At 36.8% G+C, this 22,998-nt stretch overlaps 2 protein-coding genes and 1 pseudogene across 5 annotated transcripts in view; all 3 read right to left on the reverse strand.

Annotated features, from left to right (window-relative positions):
* Positions 1–45: 45 nt before the first annotated feature.
* LOC128627399 (alpha-enolase-like) lies at positions 46–2,914 on the reverse strand (annotated as a pseudogene).
* On the reverse strand, positions 2,490–19,017 carry TMEM237 (transmembrane protein 237). 2 transcript variants are annotated; one of them, XM_037153465.2, is made up of 13 exons: positions 18,881–19,017; positions 16,683–16,714; positions 16,075–16,085; positions 15,182–15,238; positions 12,865–13,002; positions 11,476–11,593; positions 10,546–10,703; positions 8,482–8,605; positions 8,069–8,260; positions 6,947–7,020; positions 6,263–6,356; positions 5,195–5,316; positions 2,490–3,125 (listed from the first exon to the last, which is right to left on the reverse strand). In XM_037153465.2, the coding sequence occupies exons 1-13, from the start codon at positions 18,917–18,919 to the stop codon at positions 3,058–3,060; spliced, it is 1,227 nt and encodes a 408-aa protein (XP_037009360.2). In that variant the 5' UTR covers positions 18,920–19,017; the 3' UTR covers positions 2,490–3,057. The 2 variants fall into 2 exon arrangements, with proteins under 2 accessions (XP_037009360.2, XP_037009361.2); XM_037153466.2 differs by lacking the exon at positions 18,881–19,017 and adding an exon at positions 18,136–18,168.
* A 795-nt stretch (positions 19,018–19,812) lies between these two features.
* The window catches only part of MPP4 (MAGUK p55 scaffold protein 4), a 41,539-nt gene continuing 38,353 nt past the window's right edge, over positions 19,813–22,998 (reverse strand). For all 3 annotated transcript variants that reach the window (XM_037153458.2, XM_037153460.2, XM_037153459.2), the window contains 2 exons: positions 22,635–22,769; positions 19,813–20,314 (listed from right to left, as the gene is read on the reverse strand). In XM_037153458.2, coding sequence (XP_037009353.2) covers positions 20,123–20,314; positions 22,635–22,769 — 327 coding nt within the window. In that variant the 3' untranslated portion in view covers positions 19,813–20,122. The remainder of the gene's footprint in view (positions 20,315–22,634; positions 22,770–22,998) is intronic.

The following is a 22,998-nucleotide window of genomic DNA, read 5'->3' on the forward strand; positions in this document are numbered from 1 at the left end:
CAACACTGCGTGACGCCCACGTGTCGTGAGGCTCCTGTGCAGGGCTCACTTCGTGGTCGTGTGAGCTCGGCGACCTGGGAGGGTCATTTCAGTTTCCCTTACTGGTGGGCAGCCAGGCTCCTCCAGCACCAGCCTGCTCGCTAATAAGAGGAGCAGACTGGCCGCTTGACCCATCAGAAGTCCTTCCTGCTGCACCAGTTCTTTCTGGGAGACTTAAAATATCAATCGCCACTTCCGTACACTGTCCCCTCAATGAGTCCCCGGGGAATTGTGCAGAGTAGAAAAGGCTAATTTCAAAAGATTGCACTCTATGATTCAATTTATAAGTACAATATTTTCCCAGATTCAACTCCCATACCTGTCTTCTGACTAGATTATGAGCTTCTAGAAGGTAGGTACCATGTTTTACTTTTTCTGTTTTTGTCTTCACACAGACCTAGCAACTTGACCAAGATTAAGTCATCTATTTCAATCCAGGCTTTATGTTTCATAATAGATTGCGAATAGGTCAGAGGTCCCAGATGCCGGCTAGTCTACTTGGCTATATCACAATCACCTGAGGTATCCTTCTAAAAGGTAGTTTTCCAGGCACTACCTCAGCTCTATTGAATCTGAATCTCTGGGGTTGGGGCCCAGGAGCCTATATATGTTTTGTTCTGCTTCAGGGGAGTGGTGGTGGGGGGCATAGGTATTAATTACTGAACACTTTATTTTGCACCCCCCAAAAATTCAAAACCCACCGGGGATCTTGTCTGTTGACACCTAAGACACTCTTCTAAGTATGTCACTGTACCAACACTTGATGAGAGGAGGAAGGTGAGGAAAATGATTTTGAGCCAATCATGGAAATACACATTGGCAATGAACCTCTTCCAACTTTCCCCATCATTGTGGCCAAAGGTTTTTTGATAGACACTACTGAATGTTCCTTGATGAAAATGTATGCAGATCCACCAGCTACTCAGATTTAAAGTCCAAATCATACTGCCAAGACTTGAAAACTCAAAGGCAACTATGCCTACACTAGTTACATTATCAATGTAGCCAGCTTTCCCAATGGCATTCACAACAGCTCCAGAGCTTCTCTATTTTCTAAAATGTGGGAACAAACCCCTTCAACCCAATATTAATTTTCTATTGCTGCCACAACAAATTACCACAAATTGCAGCTTAAATAACACACATTTGCTACCTTACAGTTCTGTGTGTCAAAAATCTGACACCAGTCTCACCAGCCTGAAACCAAGGTTTCAGGGCTAAATTACTGGAGCCCTGGGGCGCGGGGAGGGGGGAGGTGTGTTTCCTTTTTTTGGGCATGTTGGCAGAATTCAATTCCTTAAAGATATAGGATGGAGTTCATATCCATTTCCTTGCTGGCTGTCAGCCAAAGGCTGTTCTCAGCTTCTAGAGGTCACCCACACTCCTTGGCTTGTGGCCCCCTCCTCTTTCTTCAAAGCAATCATCACAACTCTCTGACCCTTCTTTCATCATCATATGACAATGGAAGTTTGTTTTTAGGGACTCAGGTATTTACACTGGATCCACCATATACTACAGGATAATCTCCCTGTTTTAAGGTTCACAACCTTAATCACATATGCAAAATCCCTTTTGCCATGTAATGTTCCAGGAATTGGAACATGGACAGTTTTGGAAGATATTATTCTGCCTACCACAATCCCCCACATTGGTTTTCTCGTATTTCTCCTTGCTGACATTGTCCAGGTGTAGTAAGCCTCAGCTCTAATAAGCGTGGCTTCCTTGAAGTCTGCTGACAAGGGGCATCATGAACCGCTGCCCTGCCAGCTTGCTGCCAGCATGAAGACCATCGCTGATCACAGTGAAAGCTGGAACTGGCAGGATGCCTGTGGATTCGCAGTTCGGTGACAGCATGGGAAATTCCCTTTTCAGCAACTCCAGCCTTGCAGACAGCAAAATACTTCTACTATGATGCTTACACCAAACTCAGAGCCATCCCTTTGTATCACCAATTTCTCAACCCTCTTCTTTGCTACAACATTCAGTTGCTTGCTACCCAGGGCTGGCCCAAGTTTTATTGATGCACTCCAGAGCCTTTGAGACACCTTTCTCAGAGTTGCATTATTATCTTCGGTTTTAGAGTTTCATGTCAGTCAAGGCACCACTGGATACAGCTCTGAAGCGACCTCTTCCAGTGCAGGATCACTCTTGATTCATCAAGAGTGAATTTCAAGAACCAAAGATAAAGAGCTTATCTCTCTGATAAAGAGCTTAAGAATAGGTACAGTGAATTTCTACTCATATTTCTTGTTAGAAGTCAATTGATTGTTAGCATAACAAGTTCACTTGGCCTCTCCTTTATTTCCCTGAGCTCTTGGCCTGCTCAGCTTCTCTTTTGTTATATTGGGTTTTTAAAGTTCCCTGAACGATTCTGATGTGCAACCAGCTAAGGGAACCACTGATACAGGTTTTAAGGGAAGTAAACTTGTTCGGTTAAAAGACTTTTCAAATGCAAAAGATACATTTTCTCTTTATTAACCATAAAGTGAAGCATCTTTCAAACCAAATTATATTACATTATACTCATTACATGATACACAACCATTAAGTCTGTTTCAAAAAAGACAAATTTCATATTTCAATTAATTCAGAAAGGAGACATCAAAAATAAATAATGAAGGCCTTTTTTCCCCCTTCTTCCCTATTTCCTAAATTTATGTTTAAACCTGATACATCTTTTGTAACACTAAAGTTACAGCTTTTTCTGTATTAGTGCTTTTTAAGTTAATGATTATAAATGCACTTAACTTGAGAGAACAGGAAATAAACACTTTCACCTACTGGTTTCTAGCTCATTATCTTCTTTGTCATTAAGATAATAATGCTATCGAAATGAATGGGTATAAGTTACAGATACAATTTCAACATTTTCCATAATCTTGAGAATTTTTTCAGTATTATATAATCAAAAAGTCAATTCCAAATATACCTGTACATATCTTACAAAAATACATTTAAAAGCAAGAATGAGAGAAATTCTAAATCCTCGGATTTCATTCCTCTGAAGGTGAACTGGTGTTAGGAAGAGGCTTTGATTCCTTTGTCTTTATCAGTATATTCTTCCACATCAGAGGAGAACATCAACTCTGGAAAAGGAAATGAACAGATCATGTTTAAAATGGTTTCCCAGTACCTCAAAAAGACTTTTATAGTTTAATTATAAGCAACCCTTTAAAATAGTGACATAATATATATGACATATTGACATATATATTAGAAAATAATAGAAAATCCTAAGCTAAAAAAATTCTTGATAGTAAGATCTGATTTAAAAGGTGAGCTGACGAATGTACAAGTTTTGCATTTAAAATTTTTCAAAAGGTAAAAATAAAGAATTTCAAGTTTTAAGTAATGTTAACCCCTGGAAAATAAAACAATATATAATGGAGCAAATAGAATAATGCTCGCCAGGAAATTTAAGTCACTTGGAGAATACAGGATCATCACACAGCTGAAATGTCCAATTCTACAGTGGTCATGATAACCTACAATGTAGGGCACAAATACAGAGGAAGGAGCTGGAACTAACAAATGAGGTGTTTGCCGGTATATCTTAAATGTGTTATCTCATTTAATCATCATGATTCTATAAGGGAGGTATTAGCATTTCCATTTTATATTAACTTTTTAGCCTCATGGAAATAAAATGTTATATAATTCCCATGACCCTAAAAGAGAGCATGATTCGGTAAATATTTTGTAAGTAACATACACTTTGTCATTTAGACTGAATATTGCATAAACCAGCTCAGTCCCAACTACAGTATAGAATATTATTAGTTGACATTTCTATATTTAAACTATTACTTGGCATATATACATAACTTATTAAAATACCAAGAAATATTTAAAAAGAAAACCTTAGGAACCTAATAAAAATTTCTGATGTAAGTATTCAATGAAAAATATATTTGAATGACTAAAAACTATACTGAGTGAAAGAAGACAGCAAAATACATAAACCCTAAGAAGATTTTAAAAAATACTTTACATATATCAAAAGAAATAAAGCAACAGGATATTTAGTGAAGCAACATAAGAATGATACCAAAAGGTACATTCATAAATGAAAATACAAGATTACATTTTTTGTCTTGATTTTTACAAATGGAAATGTCTCAGTTCTAAGACTTTTGAGACAGTTTGTAATCAGATGATCAAACTGCAGTTAAATGCTCAGAATGTTAACAATCAAGAACACAGTAATAACCAAAGTCTAGAAACCATCATGGAGATTCAAGTGTGAAATCGTACAACATTCACCAATGAAATACAACGTGCACTACAGACAGCTAGCAGTTCCTAAAGCAGTGCCGAAGTTTGTCAATACGGCTCCTGCCCTGCAGGGGTTCCAAGAGGAGTCTGAGAACTAGAGATTAGTAAGTCTCACCTCACTGGGCGCACTAAAGGTAAGATTGCTAAACATTTTATTAGCAATGAAAGGTTAAGAGTAGAAAAAGAGGCAAGAGTAATTCACTCTAATATGCATCTGACAGGCTATGTAGATGATTTATTTCAAATTAAAAGGTATTTTGACCTTGTGAAGTATAAGACCGACCATGGTGCTGTACACCTGCAACTAATACAAAGTAATGTCGAAAGTAAACTGTAATAAAAAAATAAAACAAAATAAAGAAATACTTTGATTGGAGAATAGGAGAAATTAAGAGCAAGAATGTTCTATAAAATTTTCAAAAGTTTCCAAAGAAAACCTCCTAAATATGCACCAGGGCCACAGAAGGCCTCATTCAGTGCTTCGAGATTCCCACCCTCCCAGACACTCCTCCCTGTTTCTCTTGATACTGTTTCACCACTTTACCGTCACTGTTTTCCTGTTACTTTAACTACGTCTTTGCTATGACAATACTATAAGCTATAGCCATTAAAAGATTTGTAAAATCATTACAGAAGATTTCATTATATGTTCATACTATTTGTTCTTTTTAAAATTTGTTTATTTATTTATTTACTTTTAGAGTAAGCAGGAGGGAGAAAGAGAGGGAGGGAAACATCAGTGTGTGATTGCCATACTGGGGACCTGCCCCGCAACCCAGGCGTGTGCCCTGACTGGGAATCGAACTGGGGACCCTTTGGTTCACAGGCCAGAAGGCAATCCACTGAGCCACACCAGCCAGGGCTCAGTGTTCTTTAATACCTTCACTAAGATCCGTGCCTGGCCTATAGGACAAAAAAAGCCAAGATAATCCAACCAGAATGGCCACCACCAGGTTCACCACGATCCATGGCTGCAGAACCTGTTCCTCAGCTCCTGCTGCCCTAAAGATACAGAAATACTTATTACTGTCTTTATTTTTGTTCATATATCAAAATATACCCATTTAATAAACTTTAAAAACAGCAGTCTTCATCTACAGGGATAACAAAAGAATGAAATAAAATGATACCCTATAAAATATAACATATATATTATGACTATATATCATGAGAACAAAGGTTCAAAGGTTATTATTGAATTCTAAACAGATGTGCTTTGTACACTGATATCAATGGAAATTCAGTGTTGCCAAAAACCTTTCTAAATTTACCTTCCAACTATGTTGTTACCCACTCTTCATGAAGCATCTCTTCTTTCTTTACCTCATGCCTTTAGTCACTCTCTCAAAAAAGACTGCCCCTCTGCGTTCTGCAAACTGGAATGTCAGCCTCCTCTTAGCATCAGCGCTGGCCACTGCTGAGGAGGCCGGCACTGCCTGGTCTGCTCTCTTTCTGGCACTGCCTGGTTTTCCTACCCTCTCCCAGCTGCTCACTGTCATCACTATTCTTGGGTATTAGGCTCTGGACTGGGGGTAAGGGTATAGGGTTCTTCCAGTTCCTTGTGTAATGACATATTTTAAAACCACAACTTAAAGAGATTTCAAACAGATTTGTTAAAAGAAGACGTTTCATTAAAAATATAAGTGTTCGTAACAATACTTATCCATTAACTAAAGGAATAGACATTTTCTTGCCACACTTTTGGAGACAAAAACAGGGCCTTTATTACTTTTTGTAGATAATGATACCATTCTAATCCTTCTACTCTTTTACATGTTTCTATTACATTATCACTGTTATTACCATCATTACTACCATTATTGGTGTTATTACTCCCATTACCACTGTTATTTCCATCATTACTCCCATTATCAGTGTTACCACCATCATTACTCCCATTATCAATGTTATTACCCTCAATAATTGCCAATGCTACTGCGGATCTTACCAGAGGCTACCATTAACAGAAGAAGGTGTGTAAAGGTGTATTCTGTCACTTGTCATTTGCTGACTCAGAGATAGTATGAGAGCAGTAAAGTACACTGAGAAAAAGATAAATGAAATTACTAATAATGTATTTTTAACAGCCAAGTTTATTTTGAATGTATAGATTACTTTAAGGAAGAAAAATAATCTGTACTTTAGGGAATGACAATATAAAAGTAATTCATTTGATCAATTTCAATAGGCTGGATTATTTTTCAAGAACACAAAATGGCCTTTTGAGGTGCTCACTATTTCTTCATTATAACTGACTAGAACCTAGAAAATTTCTTAAGAAATTAAGTAACTGACTCAAGGTCCTAAAAGTAGTTTTATTAATATTTTCATAACTTAGAATAAAATGTATTCCAAATTATCCAAAAGATAAAAAATATTATTTATTACTGAAATGCCATTGCCAGCTCAATCTGTTTAATGTCAAGGAGAAAATACAAAAGTTAAATATTATTTAATATAGAACAAATTAACTTTTAAGTTATTTAGTTCAACCTCTATTGAAAAATAATTTAATCAAAGTTATGCTTAACATGTTTTTTTAATACAAATTCTACTAAACATCTACAAGTAATGTTTATAGGTAGTAGTAATATAAAATCTTTTAAAAAATAAAATTAAACTATTTACTCACAGAAAGAGGCTAAAGCTGTTGGATCCAGAGCAAGAAAATTTCGGATTGCTACTGATGTTTTGGCAAAGTCAATCCTAGAAAATACAAAAGTCTCTTGTCACAGCATAACTTGTAAACTTCCTACAAAACTGTTTTCTGTTTAGTGTTTCCTTCTCTATTCTAATGCTACATTTATTTTCTCTTACTAAGCCTTAGGTAGCTACAATTTATTTGGAAATTGGGTCTTTACAGATGTGATCAAGTTTAGATGAGGCCATTAGAATGGACCATAATCCAATATGGCTGGTGTCCTTATAAGGGAAGAAACGCATTGCCCTGGCTGGGTGGCTCAGTTGATTGGAGAATCGTCTCACACAACAAAAGGTTGTAGGTTCAATTCCCGGTCAGGGCACATGCCTGGGTTATGGGTTTGATCCTGGGTCAGGGTGTGTATGGGAGACAACTGATTAATGTTTCTCTCAGCCTCCCCCCTCTCTCTAAAATCAATAAAAACCATATCCTCAGATGAGGATTAAAAAAAGAGAGAGAGAAGAGGCCCAGACACAAAGATACACAGGGAAGACTGTCATGTGACAAGAGAGGCAGAGATTGGAGTGATGCATCTTCTAGCCAAGGAACACCAACCAATGCCAGCAACCACTGGAAGCTAGGAGAGAAGCATGGGACAGACTTCCTCGGAGCCCTCCGTAATGGAACGAACCTTGCTAACCCTTTGATTTCAGACTTAGCCTCCAGTTCTGAGAGAATAAATTGCTATTGTCTTAAACCAGGCAGTTTGCTGTATTTGTTATAGCAACTCTAAGAAACTGATACAATATCCAAACTCTCATCTGTACCTGATTCAGGTGATTTAGATTATTACATCTGGGACTTTTTGAGTTGATTATATTTGGAAGAAATTTTGAACTTAGAGTTGAAGCTGAAATAAGTTAAGACTTGGGTTATTTTTCTCTTTTACAGTATATCCACTCCCAACCTCCCAAAATAACAAAAACAGACTGGCCTAAAAGTAAGTCAAATAATATCAATATCCTATAATTCTGTTTTGAAAAGTGTCATAGCCAGTGACAGATGTTGCTCAACATTTGAAGTTAGTGGGACCTACAGTCACAACAGTCTTACCTGTCAAAAGCTGAAATTGTACTTAGAGCCAAAAGCAAGTAGAGAAGACTCTGGAATGGATATGCTAAGGGCTTGTATTGTTGCAGAAGGTTTGAGAGGTTAGAAAGCTGATTTCCTGCTAGAACATATATCACGATAATATTCCACACAGCACAGCCAGCCAAGAAACCATGGGAAAAGAGACCAACCATCCTGAATGGAAAAGGGTTTTATTATTATACGTGAATTACTACAGTAAAAAGCTAAAATATTTCAAGACTTTATTCCCATAAGAGTAAAATTTGCCATTTCACAAAAAAACAAAAACATGCTTTTTCTTTTTACTACGTGGAAGGCAGACTATTAACCAGTATTGAACATCAGCACTTTAAAATATATATTTGTTTTAAGAAAAGTCCAGCAAAAGCAGCCACCTGAAAGCCCGGTGCACTGAAAGCGCAACATCTCTGGTCGACCAGGAAGGCTTCGTGTCCAGGGTCACATCTATGTTTTCTGTGGTCTTTATCAACTCTGAACGGTCGGTGGCCTGGAACCGCCCTAAGAACACATTACACAACTATTAATTAACAAAAGAGAACCTTGATAGTCTTTTTTTTTATTATTCCATACTTAAGAATCCTTAGATGGAATATAAAATTTTGCTGTTTTTCTCTCTAAAAATCCTCCCTGACTCAGTCCTTATTTCAAAAGGCTCTTTACTTTCAGTTGCTTAAACACAGCACTATTTTCATCTTTAGGAAAAATAAACAATGCCTGTGTGCTTTCTTCTCAAACCAAAATGATGTTGAAGTAACAGTTTTAGAAACTGATTATATTTAATGAAATACAATAACGAACTTCCAACTAAAAAAAATCTAGCAACCTTTAACATGACAAAGTCTAAAATATTCTAATTTATAGATTTTAGAAGTACTAATGTTCAAATGTCAACCAAATAAAGTCAACTTTTGAAAACACTTTACATTTCTTAGAAGATACCAGTGCATGTAGATGCTACTCTGTGATGACAGAAAGGAAATGGGTTGTTTCCTAAACTTGTTTTAAGAAGATTCCTGTGAAAAGTATCAGTTCAAGTGTCAGCACTGCAACACTGCGTAAGCGGGGCTTTACCCTTTCACTGTTGGCAAAGAGGTCCCTCCTCATACACCTACCAACCCAAAAATGGACCTCAGGTGGCAGCAAGGTCTGTTTCAATCATGCTTGCCAACCCTGGCTGCCAGGTATTTTGGAGAACACAGGCAGAGGTGCATCACATAATTCTCCCTCAGCAAAGATAACTTCTGGACAACTCATATTTTTTATAGTCAGTTACTCCTAGTGGGGAAGTTTCTGTGCTAAGGGAGGCAAGAATAAAAACGACTGAGTGATTATGCTTGATAATATCTTGAAGTAAATTAAATGGCTGCATGGTATGCTAGTAAAAGCACGTGACTAGAAGTCATGAAAGCCTGAGTTTCAGTTCTGCACTAATCAACTGTGAGACCCCAGGTAAGTCAGTTAGCCTCTAGGTCATAGCGAGGGACCTCGCTGGCAAGGTCCCTCAGATGGGATACTACAGAACCCCACAATTTTAAAACAACTTACATAAAATCTAAATTGTAAATGTCTAGGACTAAGCTTTGTTTCAAATGAGTTCTTTATAAAAGTATATCCCGTGGATATGTGTATTTATAGCTACACATTTATGTGTATAGCTATACACATAAATGTGTATAGTTATGTGTATAGCATACACATAAATGTGTATGCTATAAATACACATATCCACAGGAGGAACATGTGGCCATGATCATGCTTCTGATAAACTTTTCTTAAAACACTGCAAATGCAGTCTTACAAGCAGTGCACGCTACAGAACATCAGAACTGTTGTCCAAAAGAATTTATGGCTATAATGGTATACTTCTTATTTAATGTGGTAATACAATCATGTATGTTCTCTCATGTTTTTAATTATAGAATTTATATCATTATCTGACTCACCACCTACACCAACTGCAGAAAACTACTAAAGTAAAACAAAGAATAAAAAAATGGGTGGAGGATAAGAGATTTTTAAAATTACCCAAAATCCTGTAACCCAGAAATTAACAACCAGAATTAATATTTTGGCATATTTCCTTCTTTTGTCCTGTGCGTTCTATAGTTGAGAGCAAAGTATATGTTTGTGTATATTTATTTTTCATTAGACTCCACAAAATGTAAAATTCTCCCTAAATATTATTTTTAATGATACAAATTTTATTGTATACATAGAGCATACCTTACTGAAATTATTCCTAGGCTTTTTTATATTTAGGTTATTTCCAGTTTTTTGTTCTCATGAATTACAGTGTGATGAATAGCGCTGTGTATAAATTTTTGTCTTTGTTTTTGCTTACTTCTTAATTCAGATTTCCAGAAGTATAAATCCTAGGTCAAGTGATATCCTTGCATACTTCTTAAAGTACTCATGTTCAAAAACAATGAACCACTTACGGCTTTTTTCCACAAACACTTTGCCTACAGGCTGGCTAATGCCAGTGGGTGCAGTGAACACGGACTGTTGTTCGGGACTACTTTGTTCATCAGTAATTATGTCTTCATCTTCTACTCCCAGCTCATTGGCATACTGCAATTCTGCTGGCTGTTTTCTCCTGTAATCAGGGAGGATGATTATTGAGTTTTACCGACTTATATAAGGAGGTACCTTTAAGTAGAATGAAAAGAGCCTTGGACTTCAAGTGAAAAAATTAGGATTTTACTCAAACAGATCAGTTATTAACTGTCATGTGCCACAAGTCACCTATATTTCTGCGGGCTTCAGTTTTCTTCTCTGGACAATGAAGTGACTAAATTAGATTTGTAAGGTTCTTTTCAAACTTAAAATTATATCATTTCATATATATACCAATTACTAAGCATAGGGTCATTTCTAAATTCAAATAACAGTGTTATATAACTTCCAGTGTCCTTATTTAAAGCATGCCATTCTACTTATTTGTCACAATTCCCCATGCTAAAATACACATTTTTACTTGTTGCTGAAATGGTCATAATTTGAATTCTATTAACATGAGAAAATAAATTGTAATTACCTATTTTATTAATATTCACTTTAATTTTTTATATCTTTATTATGTAATTTTTTGCTAATTACATAAAATGTTATATTTGTGTTACTCCTTTTTTAGAGACTGTTCCTAAGAATTCTTATTTAAGTACAATATTTTACCTTTCTCAGTGGTTTACACTTTTCAAATTTATCATTAGACTGGTTTAACTGATATTTTTGTAATACTACTTAACCTAGAGATACACAACTACAAATATTTATAAGACCTAATCAGAAGCTTTTGTTGGCGAGAGCTCCAAATCAAGCATCAGAGCGTCCCTGAAGAATATTTAGAAGATACAGTAAATTCCTACTTCGTCTTCCTGCGAGGTTTTTGAACGACTGGCTCCTCAGCTGGCTCCCCATCGATACCATTTTCATTTCGTAATAAAGGTGGACTAGACGTCTTCTGGGTGAAGGCAGTCTCCAATTCTACAAAAAGAGTAAATTTTCAAATTACTATAATGTAAAAAGAAAAGTAATGTACAATACTTTTAATAATACAAAAGAACCTTAAAAAATTGAATTGGCCAAATCATTTTTTTAGTGTCTTACACATTTATTTTTAAAAATTTGCACCTTTAAACACACAACAAAAGATTTGAAATTACAAGGCCAAAAAATACGAAAAAATACTGCATAGTTCAACAGTGACACACATGAAAAAATGTGAGAACAAGAGGCACAAATAGCTGTCCTTGACGTTATGCTGTCATAAGCCAAGGACAGCTAAGAACCACCAAAGTTAGAAGAGGCAAGGATGGATTCTTTCCTAGAGTCTTCGGAGGGAGCATGGCCCTGTGCACACCTTGCTTTTGAACTTCTATCCTCCAGAACTGTCAGACACTAAATATCTGTTGGTCTAAGTCACCCAGTTTGTAGTAATCTGTTATGGAGCCCTAAAAATTAATACAAGATATTTGACAAAATGGGATCCTCTATACATACTCTTTTATAGCCTTTGTTTTTGACTCAGCAATATATTACTGATGGTTTTCTATGTTGCCATGTCACTTTAACAATCCTGTTAATAGTTATTTGGTTTCTATTGAATGAATAAAATGTTTTATTTAGCCAGGATCACATTGTTAAATGTTTAGTATTACCAATTTCTACTCTTATAAATAATATTGCAGTTAACATCCTTTAATTCCTATAGCTATTGTAGTTACTTCTATTCCTATAAATTCAAACAGGCTACACCAATTTATCCTCTTAGCAGCAGCATATGAGTGTTCCCACTTCTTATCAACACTTTTGGATTTTGTAGTTTTAAAAAGCACTGCCAATTTGATAGGCAAAATAAATGATACTGTATTATCTTGTGAACAGCGCCTGGGACATAGCAAAACTCAGTAAATGTTGGCTGTTGCCTTATGTCATTGTTAATAGAGAACCAACCATCCTCCACTAATCTCAAATGTCCATTTCATCATATACTAAATTCTTATACACATTAAGATCTATACTTTCTATTTTAGTCCTGAATTTATACCCCTCCCCTTAAAATCTACACACATATGATTAACAGAGACACTTTAAAGTGTTCTTAACTTATCACATTAGAGTTATTCTAGTGATAAAAATTTTAAGCAAGAAAGAAAAAAAATGAATATGGGAGGGAAAAAATGGGAACAGACAGGTTTTTAATAATATATCCGAAATCACAATTGCTTTCACAACCTACCCTTGTACTTACATACCAAGAGGTAGCCTTGTCTTCTTCTGTCTTCTTTGAACAGGAGCTTCTACATGCTCCTCCGATTCTTTAAGTGGTGGCTCACTGCTCTCAGATGGCCTATGAACAGCAGTCTGGACGAGGCCTTCCAAAGAGGCACTCCCTACAGAAATACAGAGTGGAAAACATGGCGTAACTTGAGTGGAGATCACTGAGTCTTCAGAAGATGGAAAAAGATGGAACTGGAATGTTCCCTATATAATCACTCCTTCTCCGACAGAACTGATTATGCCCCAATCTTGATTTCCTTCCTTCTTACCTGTAACTTCAGGTTTTAAATTGAGAAAAGGAAATAAATGAGGGAACAAGGAAAAATGAGCAAAAAAAAAGGGGTGGGAGCTAGGACAAAGAACAAAAGAAGGAGAGGTGGAGAATCTGCTTCAGAATTTTCAACAAAGTAAAACATAATGAAAACTATTACCATAGAGAATTCTCCTATTTGTCTTATGCCTTAAGAATTATTAGCCTTTATACAGTTTAGTACTTCGTTACTAAATTAACACATGATAACATCATCATGGACAACTGGGGTTAACAGATAATTTATAAATCTCTTCATTTGGTCATTCATTTCAATCTCTCCCTTCATCAAGTCTTTGAACAGATTTTGACACATTTTGGCAGATTTGAATTTTACTTGACTATATTCTCATGTCCATGTTCTTCACAAAAGAAATAGAAATGTATTAATAAACAAAAATATGCTTAAACTCAGTATTCAGATAAATGAAAACTGAAACACATTTTGCCCATTAAATTGACAAAAAATATCAAAAATTTGATATTGTCCAATGTTGTCAAATATTTAGTGAATGTGACACTCAAACTGTTGATGGCGATAAATAACTGAAGCTTCCTTGAAGGCAGTTTAGCACAATCTTATCATATTACTAATGCACATGTCCTTTCCCTACTATTTTACTGCTAGCAACCCATCCTGCAAAAACAGCTCTTCTTCTCCATCACCCACTACTTTAGAACTAGAGCAAAACTAGACAAGTGAAAAACTGAAATAATCAAAATGAACAGTTTTAGTAACCTAGCAACATATCCTCTTTTACTCTAGGGCACTGACTTTTAAAAAAAAAGTGCTGGCAGCTGGGACAGAGCAGTATCTCTGCTCCAAACTCTTGTCTTTATTGCATCCTCCACCTGCGACCTTCCTGAATCTAGATGTACATGTTGATATTTAATGGTGAGTGCATTTTTAGAGCCTCGCATTTCAGTATCTTTGTGAATCTAAGTCTCTTTGCACCTCTTTTCTTTTTATTTATGTCTATGTGTTTTTCTCTTTCTATGCATCCATCTCTATTTCTTTCTTTTTCTCCATTTATTCCTCTATCTGTTAGGAAATCAGATGGTAAAGTTTCTTCCAAAGTAAGTTTCTGACCAAGTGTAAGGTCTAATCAGCTATAAGCTTTAAGCTCATCCATCTGTGGAGGCAGGACTAAGGAGAGTGAAAGAAAGCTAGAAGCACAATATTGGAGGCTACCACGATAGCTAAAGTTAGAAGAGGATAGCTGAGGTCTAACAGTGTAAGGTTAGAGCTAAACTACCTACAGTTGTGACAGTGGAAATTAAAGGGGAAAAAGACATAAAAGATGCCACAGAAGAAGCAAGCAAGTAGAAGCATCAAGTAGAGTGAAGGGACCAGTGAGAGGCAACCCTGAGGTTTCCAGCCTGAGTGACTGGAGAGTGGTGGGTTCCATTAACCGAAATTTGTGGGAAGTAAAAATTGATTTATTGTTGAAGGTGATGAATCTTGAATGAGTGAGTCAGAGTTACTGACAGAACATCCAGGATCATTAATGGATAACTCAAATGAAAAGGAGTTCACAGGACTTGCACATTACTGAAGCTTAATACCTGGATGGCAAGGTTCCGCCTCCAGACTCATGCTCTAACACAGAGATTCTCTAAATAAAATGACATACCCAAGAACCTGTGAATCTACATCCAGTATCCTGTTCAAGGGTCTGAAACCAATCATAGCTTAAGACAACTTAATGTTTTCTAGGGATAAAAGGCTTCCAAGAGTCCAAGACTGTAGTGGAAGTAAGAGTATTGGTGGCACAACCCTTTGTTTTATGAATCCTTCTAGACTCTCTTCAGTCTGCCCACTGCCTTGTCCCTCACCACCATCAGGAACCCCTCTGCTTCAAAGTGGCCTTGATTCTATCCTCAAGGCAGCAGTGACTTGACTCTCCCTGATCTGTGAAGTTTATCATGCCTGAAGTCCTGGAAAAACTTGAGATTCCATGCAGCAAAGAACAACTTCTTACCTAGTGTGGTTTTTGTTCTTGGCTTCTTTTTCTTAGGACGACTAAGCGGTATATCATCTATAAAACAAAAAGAACAGCAGAAAAGACTGCCTAAAATCCTATGCAGGGAACGACCAAATGGGAACTTCTAATAGGGGAAGAAGACAAGAAAATGAAAAAAGTCAGAGACTTTGACACAGTTAGAAACTGTGACATACAAAGTGTGCTCACCAGATGGTCATCTGATACCCTACACTTCCCATCCCCCTAGCTCTTAGGTGTGGCCTATGATTGCTTCTGGCCAGCAGGCTGTGAGAGAAGTGATGTCATTTGGAGGCCTAAGCATTGAAAGAGCCAGTGAGAAACCCTCTAGCTTTCTCTTCCCCTGCTGTGGCAACTGGGGAGACCTCATGTTAAGATGGCAGAACCACAAATGGAAGTAGACTGAATCACTGCCATCATTAGTGAAGAGGTAGTAACAGGCAAATGCCCTGATTTGTTGCTACAGTGGACTTTGCACTAACCAGAAATAATCCTGCATGATATTAAGTCATTGAGATTTGGGGGTTAGTGTAGCATAATCCAGTCTATCCTGACTAAAAGAGACAAAGGAAGATGCGATCTCTAAGACAGAACTACAAACTGGCCAAGAATTATGACCTGGAAGACTCCATTCAAGGATGAGTGCTTTTATACTTTTATCATATTATTAAGGTCAAATATCAACCATATAACAGTGTTATTTATTAACAATCATTTTAAAAGGGTGCCATAGATTATTATGATAAAAAGATAGTGCAGTATTATACATTATATCATTCATATTAAATTTCAAGAGAAACATTAATAAATTAAACTTTTAAACATCAAATACTACATTTAGAAAGTTTTACATTAACAGTGAACTAACTCACCTTTAATATCACTTTACATGACACCGACCAAATTTAACAGGGCAAAGACAAAAAGAAAACTCTATTAATTAGAAATCTATTATATTGTCAGACTGAAAACTGAGTTAAATAATTACAAATCTCAAATAGAATTAGCTTTCACAAAAAGTCTGCTAATTTACAAATTAGTTTATTTACAAATAGTCTTTTTAAATAAGACTGTAAATAAAAACCCCAATATTTTCTGAATCTACATGTACATATTCCCTAGGACCTATGAATAAAGTGGATTAAGTAGATTAAGAACTCTTTGTCTCTGATTAAAATCAGCTTAAACTTGGAGGGAACTATTCTTGCAAACAAAAGGTCAGAATTCTGACAAACAAGATACTTAAACATTTAGAATGGATCCATTATTCTGACATTCAGGCTTTGAAACTAAACATTTAACTATAACTGTCATCCTAATGATTCATGAATTTTTCACCATTAAACTGTTAAAAAGGCTTTTACTAAAAATTTTGAAAAGTCTTTTCTGAAGCATTTAGTTTTGCAACGGTAGTCAATTTTTCACTTTATATTCATTTTGCAATTGAAAAAATAATAAAGTTACTGTAAATTACTTTTACCTTGGCACAGGTGGAAGGGCTCGTGGAGGACGCTATGGAGAAAAGAAGAAAATTACTTGTAAGTAAAAGCCTAGAGCATCTTTACATTGGGTAGTTCAAATCTTTTGATTACCCTGTTCATCAGTGAAATCAATGACTCTCAAATGGGCCATATTTAAATTTCGTCTACCTATTCTAAATTACATATAAAATTCCTTCCCTTCTGTTTGCCTTTTTATCTACAGGCCAGGCCCTGTTCTAAGCACTGAGGATACATTAATGAATAAAACAAAGAGATCCTGCTTTCATGAAACTTTACATTGTAGTGGTTAAGTATATATATATATATATATACTTATATATATACTTAACCAAGTATATATATATACATACACACATACTATATATTAATATACATTAATATTATAATATTAATATATCGATAATATTAATATAATATTATTAATATTATATATTAATTATATTATTGATATTATATATTAATATAATGTTAATATATAGTGGTTAAGTATATATATACACATACACACACATACTATATATATATTAATAAGTGGGGGAGGATGTGGGTTTCTACTTTAGTTAGGAAAAGTCTCTCTCAGATATCTGAACTGAAAAGTGATTTTTAAAAACAGCCTACATTTGTGACAAAGGAAAGCAAATACAAAAGCCTTTAGGAGCGAATGGACTTAAGAGTGTTCCAGGTAAAAGGAGTAAGGCTGCAGCAGTTATCAAGGAGAAGTAGGTAGGCAGAGGCCAAATTAATTAGGGTCCAGAAGACCTAGGGAAGGAATCTAGAATTTGTCTTAATTCAGTAGGAAGCCAATGGAGGTTCTAAGCCACACAGTAACATACTTTTTGAAAAGATCGCTCTGAATACAGGACGAAGAATGCATTTCAAGACAGAAAGAATCGGGGGAGGGGGAGACTCTTGCCGCACTTGCCATGAATAAGAAGAGTCGTGTTTGCAGTTCAGTGAGACTATAGTTAAGAAGCATTCTGGAATCTTTCAAAATAAAATACTAATATTAATGCCTAGAAATTATTTTAATGTTCCAAATATCTCATGCTGCTTGCAGAGATCCCTGATTCAAAAGGGTTAAATTCTAGACATTCTTGTAGTTCTGCAGCTGTCCCGTTTAGCAATCCATTCGTTTAAAATGTGTTTTAACATAAACGCTACAAGATGAAGGCAAGGCAGGCTGTGTTAACACTATCCAGTTACCAAAATTACAACAAGGAAAGTATGGTAGTTACATGACAGCGCTTTTGTTCTAAAGATGCTGTGAATAGCGTTCTATGCAAGGCTCAGTTCACACAACTACACATTTTAAAGACTCGCAAAAATCGCGAATCACCTATCCCAAAACTCAAACTTTAAGCCTCTCGAAAATAGAACGGTTCAACTGAACACAAAATCCAAATAACTTAAAAGTAATTAAAGCTCGCTTACCACCTGCTTCTTTCCCATTCTTTCTAAACTCCCCCGCAGCGCTCAAACCTGCCCCAGCGGCCCGCGCGCAGGCGCAATGCGTCAACGGGCTGCGCGGCCTAGGCCTGCGCCCGCAGCCCCCTTCCTTTTGCAAGCGAGCAAGGGGGGAATATCTACCCTTCCCTAGGCGTTTTGTTCTACCCCAGCGGACAAGGGGCGTTGGAGTCGTGGCTGTGGAGTCCGGAAGGGAGATTCTAGAAAGCGTGGGGGAGTGATCACGGTTTTCTCCATGGTTTCCCAAGTGATTTGTTCGAGAGACGTGAGAAGGCCATGATTAAAACTCTCCGATGGCAAAAAGCGATCTCTTTCCCTGGTGGGTAAATGCCCTCCGGGAGGAGTCAGTCGGAATTTCCTCGCTGGCAGCGCGGAATCCGCGGAGGCCCGGGCAGCAGTGAGAGGAGGCGTCACCATGGCAACATGCTCAACCAGGCCCGGGAAACTGCACTCCTGGCTGTGGAAGTTCGGGTCTCTGCTTTGGGATGAAGTTACAGCACTGGCTCGAATCCATCCGTGTTCAAGCCGTAGGGGGTCGAGGCGCTAGTCTTACCAGCCAGCCTCTCCCCGAGGCGCAAGTCTACCAACCAGCCTCTCCCCTTTTCATCGCCAGCTTGCTGGCGTCGGCCCCGCCCCAGGGGGAGCTGCTGCAATAGAGCTGCACCCTCCTTCCCAGCAACCGCTCCTGGGGGACCTGCAGCTCACTGCTCACCGGGTGGTCCTCCAGCGGAAACCCGGAGTGGTCCTTCATGGCGCTGTCCCCGGTGGGCTCCCTCGGAGCAACCGCCGCGAGCCCGAGCCTAGTTCCCCGAGAAGCCGCGGCCTCTGGGACATGCGGGAGGCGGGAACTTTGTGGCTGCTAACTGGGCCACCGCCCCGGGGACTGGGTCTCTGCCAGCCTCCACCCCGCCCGGAGTTCCCAGGATTCAGAGTTTGGGATGCACTCTCTTCGCCAAGGGAGGACTCAGTTAGGGTTCGGAAGCGGCGAGGGTCGGGGGTGGGGGTGGTGTTGATTTTTCTCCACTTTCTTACCCCTTGGGAAACCTTTTTTCTCAGAGAAGCATCACATAAAATCAGGTCTGGCCTCACTATGTTTCATTAAAAATGACCTAATTTTCCTTTTGTTTGATTTTTTAAAGATAATATTCGCTTTAATAAGAAACTACAAATATTTTGAAGCATGCCCCCTTTCATAGTTAAGGGTGCGGGATGGCTTGGATATGGAGAAAATGCAGTAGATACAGGGGCAGGGACTGGAAGTCTCAGACCTAGAGAAGAAAAACAAGACTTCTTGGAATAACATCCTCATCTTGTGGTTTCCTCAGATATTGGTCTCTAGGGCTAAAATTCATTGCGCTGCCCTAATTTAGGCATAAAAGTAGATACTGATTTTCAGGAAGATTAATGATTTGCTGCAGCGCTGATCAGAATACTTTTTTCTTGTAACCTGATGTGTAAAATGATGAGGGCAGTGTGGTTTGTATAGATAGGTTTTGATGTTAGATGTGAATTAGGTGTATTAACCCACATTTCTTGTTGAAGTAGTCCAGTAAGCACTTTTTACAAGTCATTTTCATAAAACAAATTTCATGAGGCAAAATGCAGTTTCTGAAATTAGATATTACTTATTTTATTTATGAAAGCTTTTTATCTGAATCGTACAAAGACTATATGAAATCAGTGAAAGGTTCTTAAACTCAGTGACTTGACCTTGCTCGTATTCTGCCAAATGCTGTAAAAGTAAAGGAAAACAAGTGTTTTCCTCTAAAAGCCAAATAGATAACTCTGCATAAGCATGCAATGCAAATATTTTTTTCAGGTAAGAGTAATTAAACTGCGGAACTTTTAAAGTTGCATATATTATAATAGGGCAAATGCTGCTGTTTTAAATTGCAGCTGTTCCAGAGCTCTGTAAGATGAACACTGTTAAAACTCCAACATTAAGCAGAAGCCCTTAAGACTCAGTACCAGAAGAAACCCATGTTGCTGGTACCCACTGAGGCTCCTCCTGAGCCTTCTGAACTGCAGACAACAACTGGGCACATGCATCTTGCAGGTTGTCATTGATGATCACGTGATCAAAAAACTGTCCATACTGAGTCTCCATTTTTTTGGCTAAATCCTCTATCTCTTGTAGATCTTCATCCTTCAGGAGAAGCAGAAAAATACAAATACCACAAACTTAATGAGACAAGTAGAAATAATATGCAGTTTATGCTGTTACATTCAGTTTCAAACTATTTATTTAAAAATTAAGTCAAATAAATGTCCTCTATTTTAAATCACAAAACCTGTATTTCTGTATTTAGTCTTACATATGTCTCCCTGGTCAAGGTTTTACAAAATTAAGTAATAGTTTGTAGACAGACCAATCCTCTCAACTTCCCATTTGGACGATGTTATCTTATCCTATTATCTAAACACTTGAAGCTCTCAAACCATATATATAAACCATAAAACCCCCCAAAATTTTACCCCTTAAATATAAATACAACTTAAACATAAAATTTTAAAAGATTTTATTTATTTTTAGACCAAGGGAAAGGGAAGGAGAAAGAGAGGGAGAGGAACATCAATCAATGTATGGTTGCTTCTCACATGCCCCCTACTAGGGACCTGGCCTGCAACCCAGGCATGTGCCCTGACTGGGAATCCAATCTGTGACTTTTTGGTTCAGAGACTAGTGCTCAATCCACTGAACCACACCAGTTAGGGAAAGATAAATTTCAGGTGAACATTTAAATAAATATAATTGATAAGAATGACAATATTTTGCAGATATAAAATGGTCACTTTTAGCACGAGAATGGTATGACATGTTCTATTGAATTTGGCATATCTAGATTATACTTCATGATGACTTAATTTACCTATAGTATTATCTATTTCTACTATTGTTGAATGTTCATTCAGTGAAGGTCATTTGGCCTTCACTTGGCACTAATGCATTAAATTCATACTGTTATTTTCTTATTTTTCAATAATGATAATACAATAGTATTTTACAATACTACAATACTATCATAGATATTATTGTACTTACAACAGTATGACTTGTTGCCAATGCAACCATAAACAAATAAATGCAGGCACTGAAATCGTGTGGCAATACTCCTTTACAAGGTATCTATACTCATGATCCAAATGTAATTTTGTTAATTTGTTTAGATTGCCATAGACATGAGAATATAATTTTAATTTTAAATGCCCATAGACTCAGACTCAGAAAATACATCCATGGACTCCAATATCTGAAATGCAAATTGGAGAATCAGGCTTTCATAGAACAAGCATAAAAAATATGAAGATTAAAAGTAATAAAGGGTAATATAAAGATATCTCATGCTCACTATAGCAACACACATACTAAAATTGGCAAGATACAGAGGTTGGCCTGGCCCCTATGCACAGATAGGATGCAAATTTGTCACACATTTCAAATGTGACATTTTTAATTTTGATGAGAAAAAAAGTTCTGGAGGTATTTTTCACAGTGTGAATATACTTAACACTACTGACATATACTTACAAATGGTTGAGATGGTAAGTTTTGTGTTTTATGTTATGTGGTTTATTTAGTTTATTTACCACACATACAAAAAATAAATCAATGTAATATCTTAATCAAGGTAATGGTTATCTGGGCGTAACAATTCATTGAGGAGTACACTTATGATTTATACACCTTATTGAATATATATTATGACAAAATATTTAAATGAATTTAATGAAAAAATACATATATAAAACTGGTGGGTGGGAAATCACCTATTTTAGGAAGAGTTCTCTGATTAATTCCACCTGGCTTAGCCCCTCCATCATTAGCATCATTAATAAAATATTTTATGTTTAGAAATATGTATAAAGATACCTCAAATTATAGATCAGATAGGTATATTCACTAATGTATTTTTATTCTTTTTAAAGACTTTATTATTTGTTTTTAGAGAAAGTATAAAGGAGGGAGAAAGAAAGGGAGAGAAATATCAGCTGGTTTTTCTTGTAAATGCCCCAACCAGGAACCACACAGCCCAAGCCGTGTCCTGACCGGGGCTTCACCTGGAGACCTTTTGCTGTGTGGGACGATTCCCAATCAACTAAGCCACACTGCTCAGGACCACCAAAGCATTTTAAAAGTAAATTCTCAAATGCTTTTGTAAAATAATTCATTTTAAATACAAATTTCAGGCTTGTGCACACCCAGTTTCTGTGTGAGTTTGCAAACTGTGATTTGGGGGTCTTATTTTAGATCTAGACCACCCAAAGAGAAGGAAAAATAGGAGTAGCATTATAGCAGTTATTAAACTTTATTTTAATATTTATAAATTGTAACCAGAAAAAAATTATAAGGGCATTATTCATTAGAAACAGGAATTATATCCCATAACAAAGGGACACTGAGGAAACAATACAGCGATTTCTGACTAGGAGAAAAAATACATTTATCCATTTCCTCTGTGTCTTACCTTGAACTTCATGTCCACAAAGTAGTCTGTTATGATCTTGGCATTTTTCCGAGATTGTTTCATACAACTCATATTAGATGGCTTTATAAATATGACGTAGGGCTTCAGTTCATGGGTTCGAGCCACTTGAATACCCTACACAGAAAAATTGAAAGCACATTTCAAAACAGAAGTCAAAACAATTTTCTAGAGTCAACATGAATGTTTGCCAATTTTCTAAGACCAGAAATGACTAATTTTTTTTGCCAGAGTATATTCTCAAGTGCCCTAAGTTTTCACCTCTAAAAAAACCATTTTAATAATTAAGAGATGGGGTTTTAGAATCAAAACTCACTACAAATCCTGACTCTTCCTCTTACTAGCC

The sequence above is a fragment of the Artibeus jamaicensis genome, unplaced genomic scaffold (assembly GCF_021234435.1).
Source record: "Artibeus jamaicensis isolate MK-2021 breed Jamaican fruit bat unplaced genomic scaffold, CSHL_Jam_final contig_391, whole genome shotgun sequence".
Lineage (NCBI taxonomy): Eukaryota > Metazoa > Chordata > Mammalia > Chiroptera > Phyllostomidae > Artibeus > Artibeus jamaicensis.

What these genes read in the sequence shown, in the direction of transcription:
- TMEM237 (XM_037153465.2), bottom strand. Translation starts at nt 18,919, where the DNA reads ATGAAGGACCACTCCGGGTTTCCGCTGGAGGACCACCCG. An exon ending in AAACCTCGCAGGAAGACGAA is followed by an intron (nt 10,704 to 11,475) that starts GTAGGAATTTAC and finishes CCCTGATTACAG; the next exon opens with GAGAAAACAGCCAGCAGAAT. An exon ending in AGTGTTTGTGGAAAAAAGCC is followed by an intron (nt 8,606 to 10,545) that starts GTAAGTGGTTCA and finishes ATGTGTTCTTAG; the next exon opens with GGCGGTTCCAGGCCACCGAC.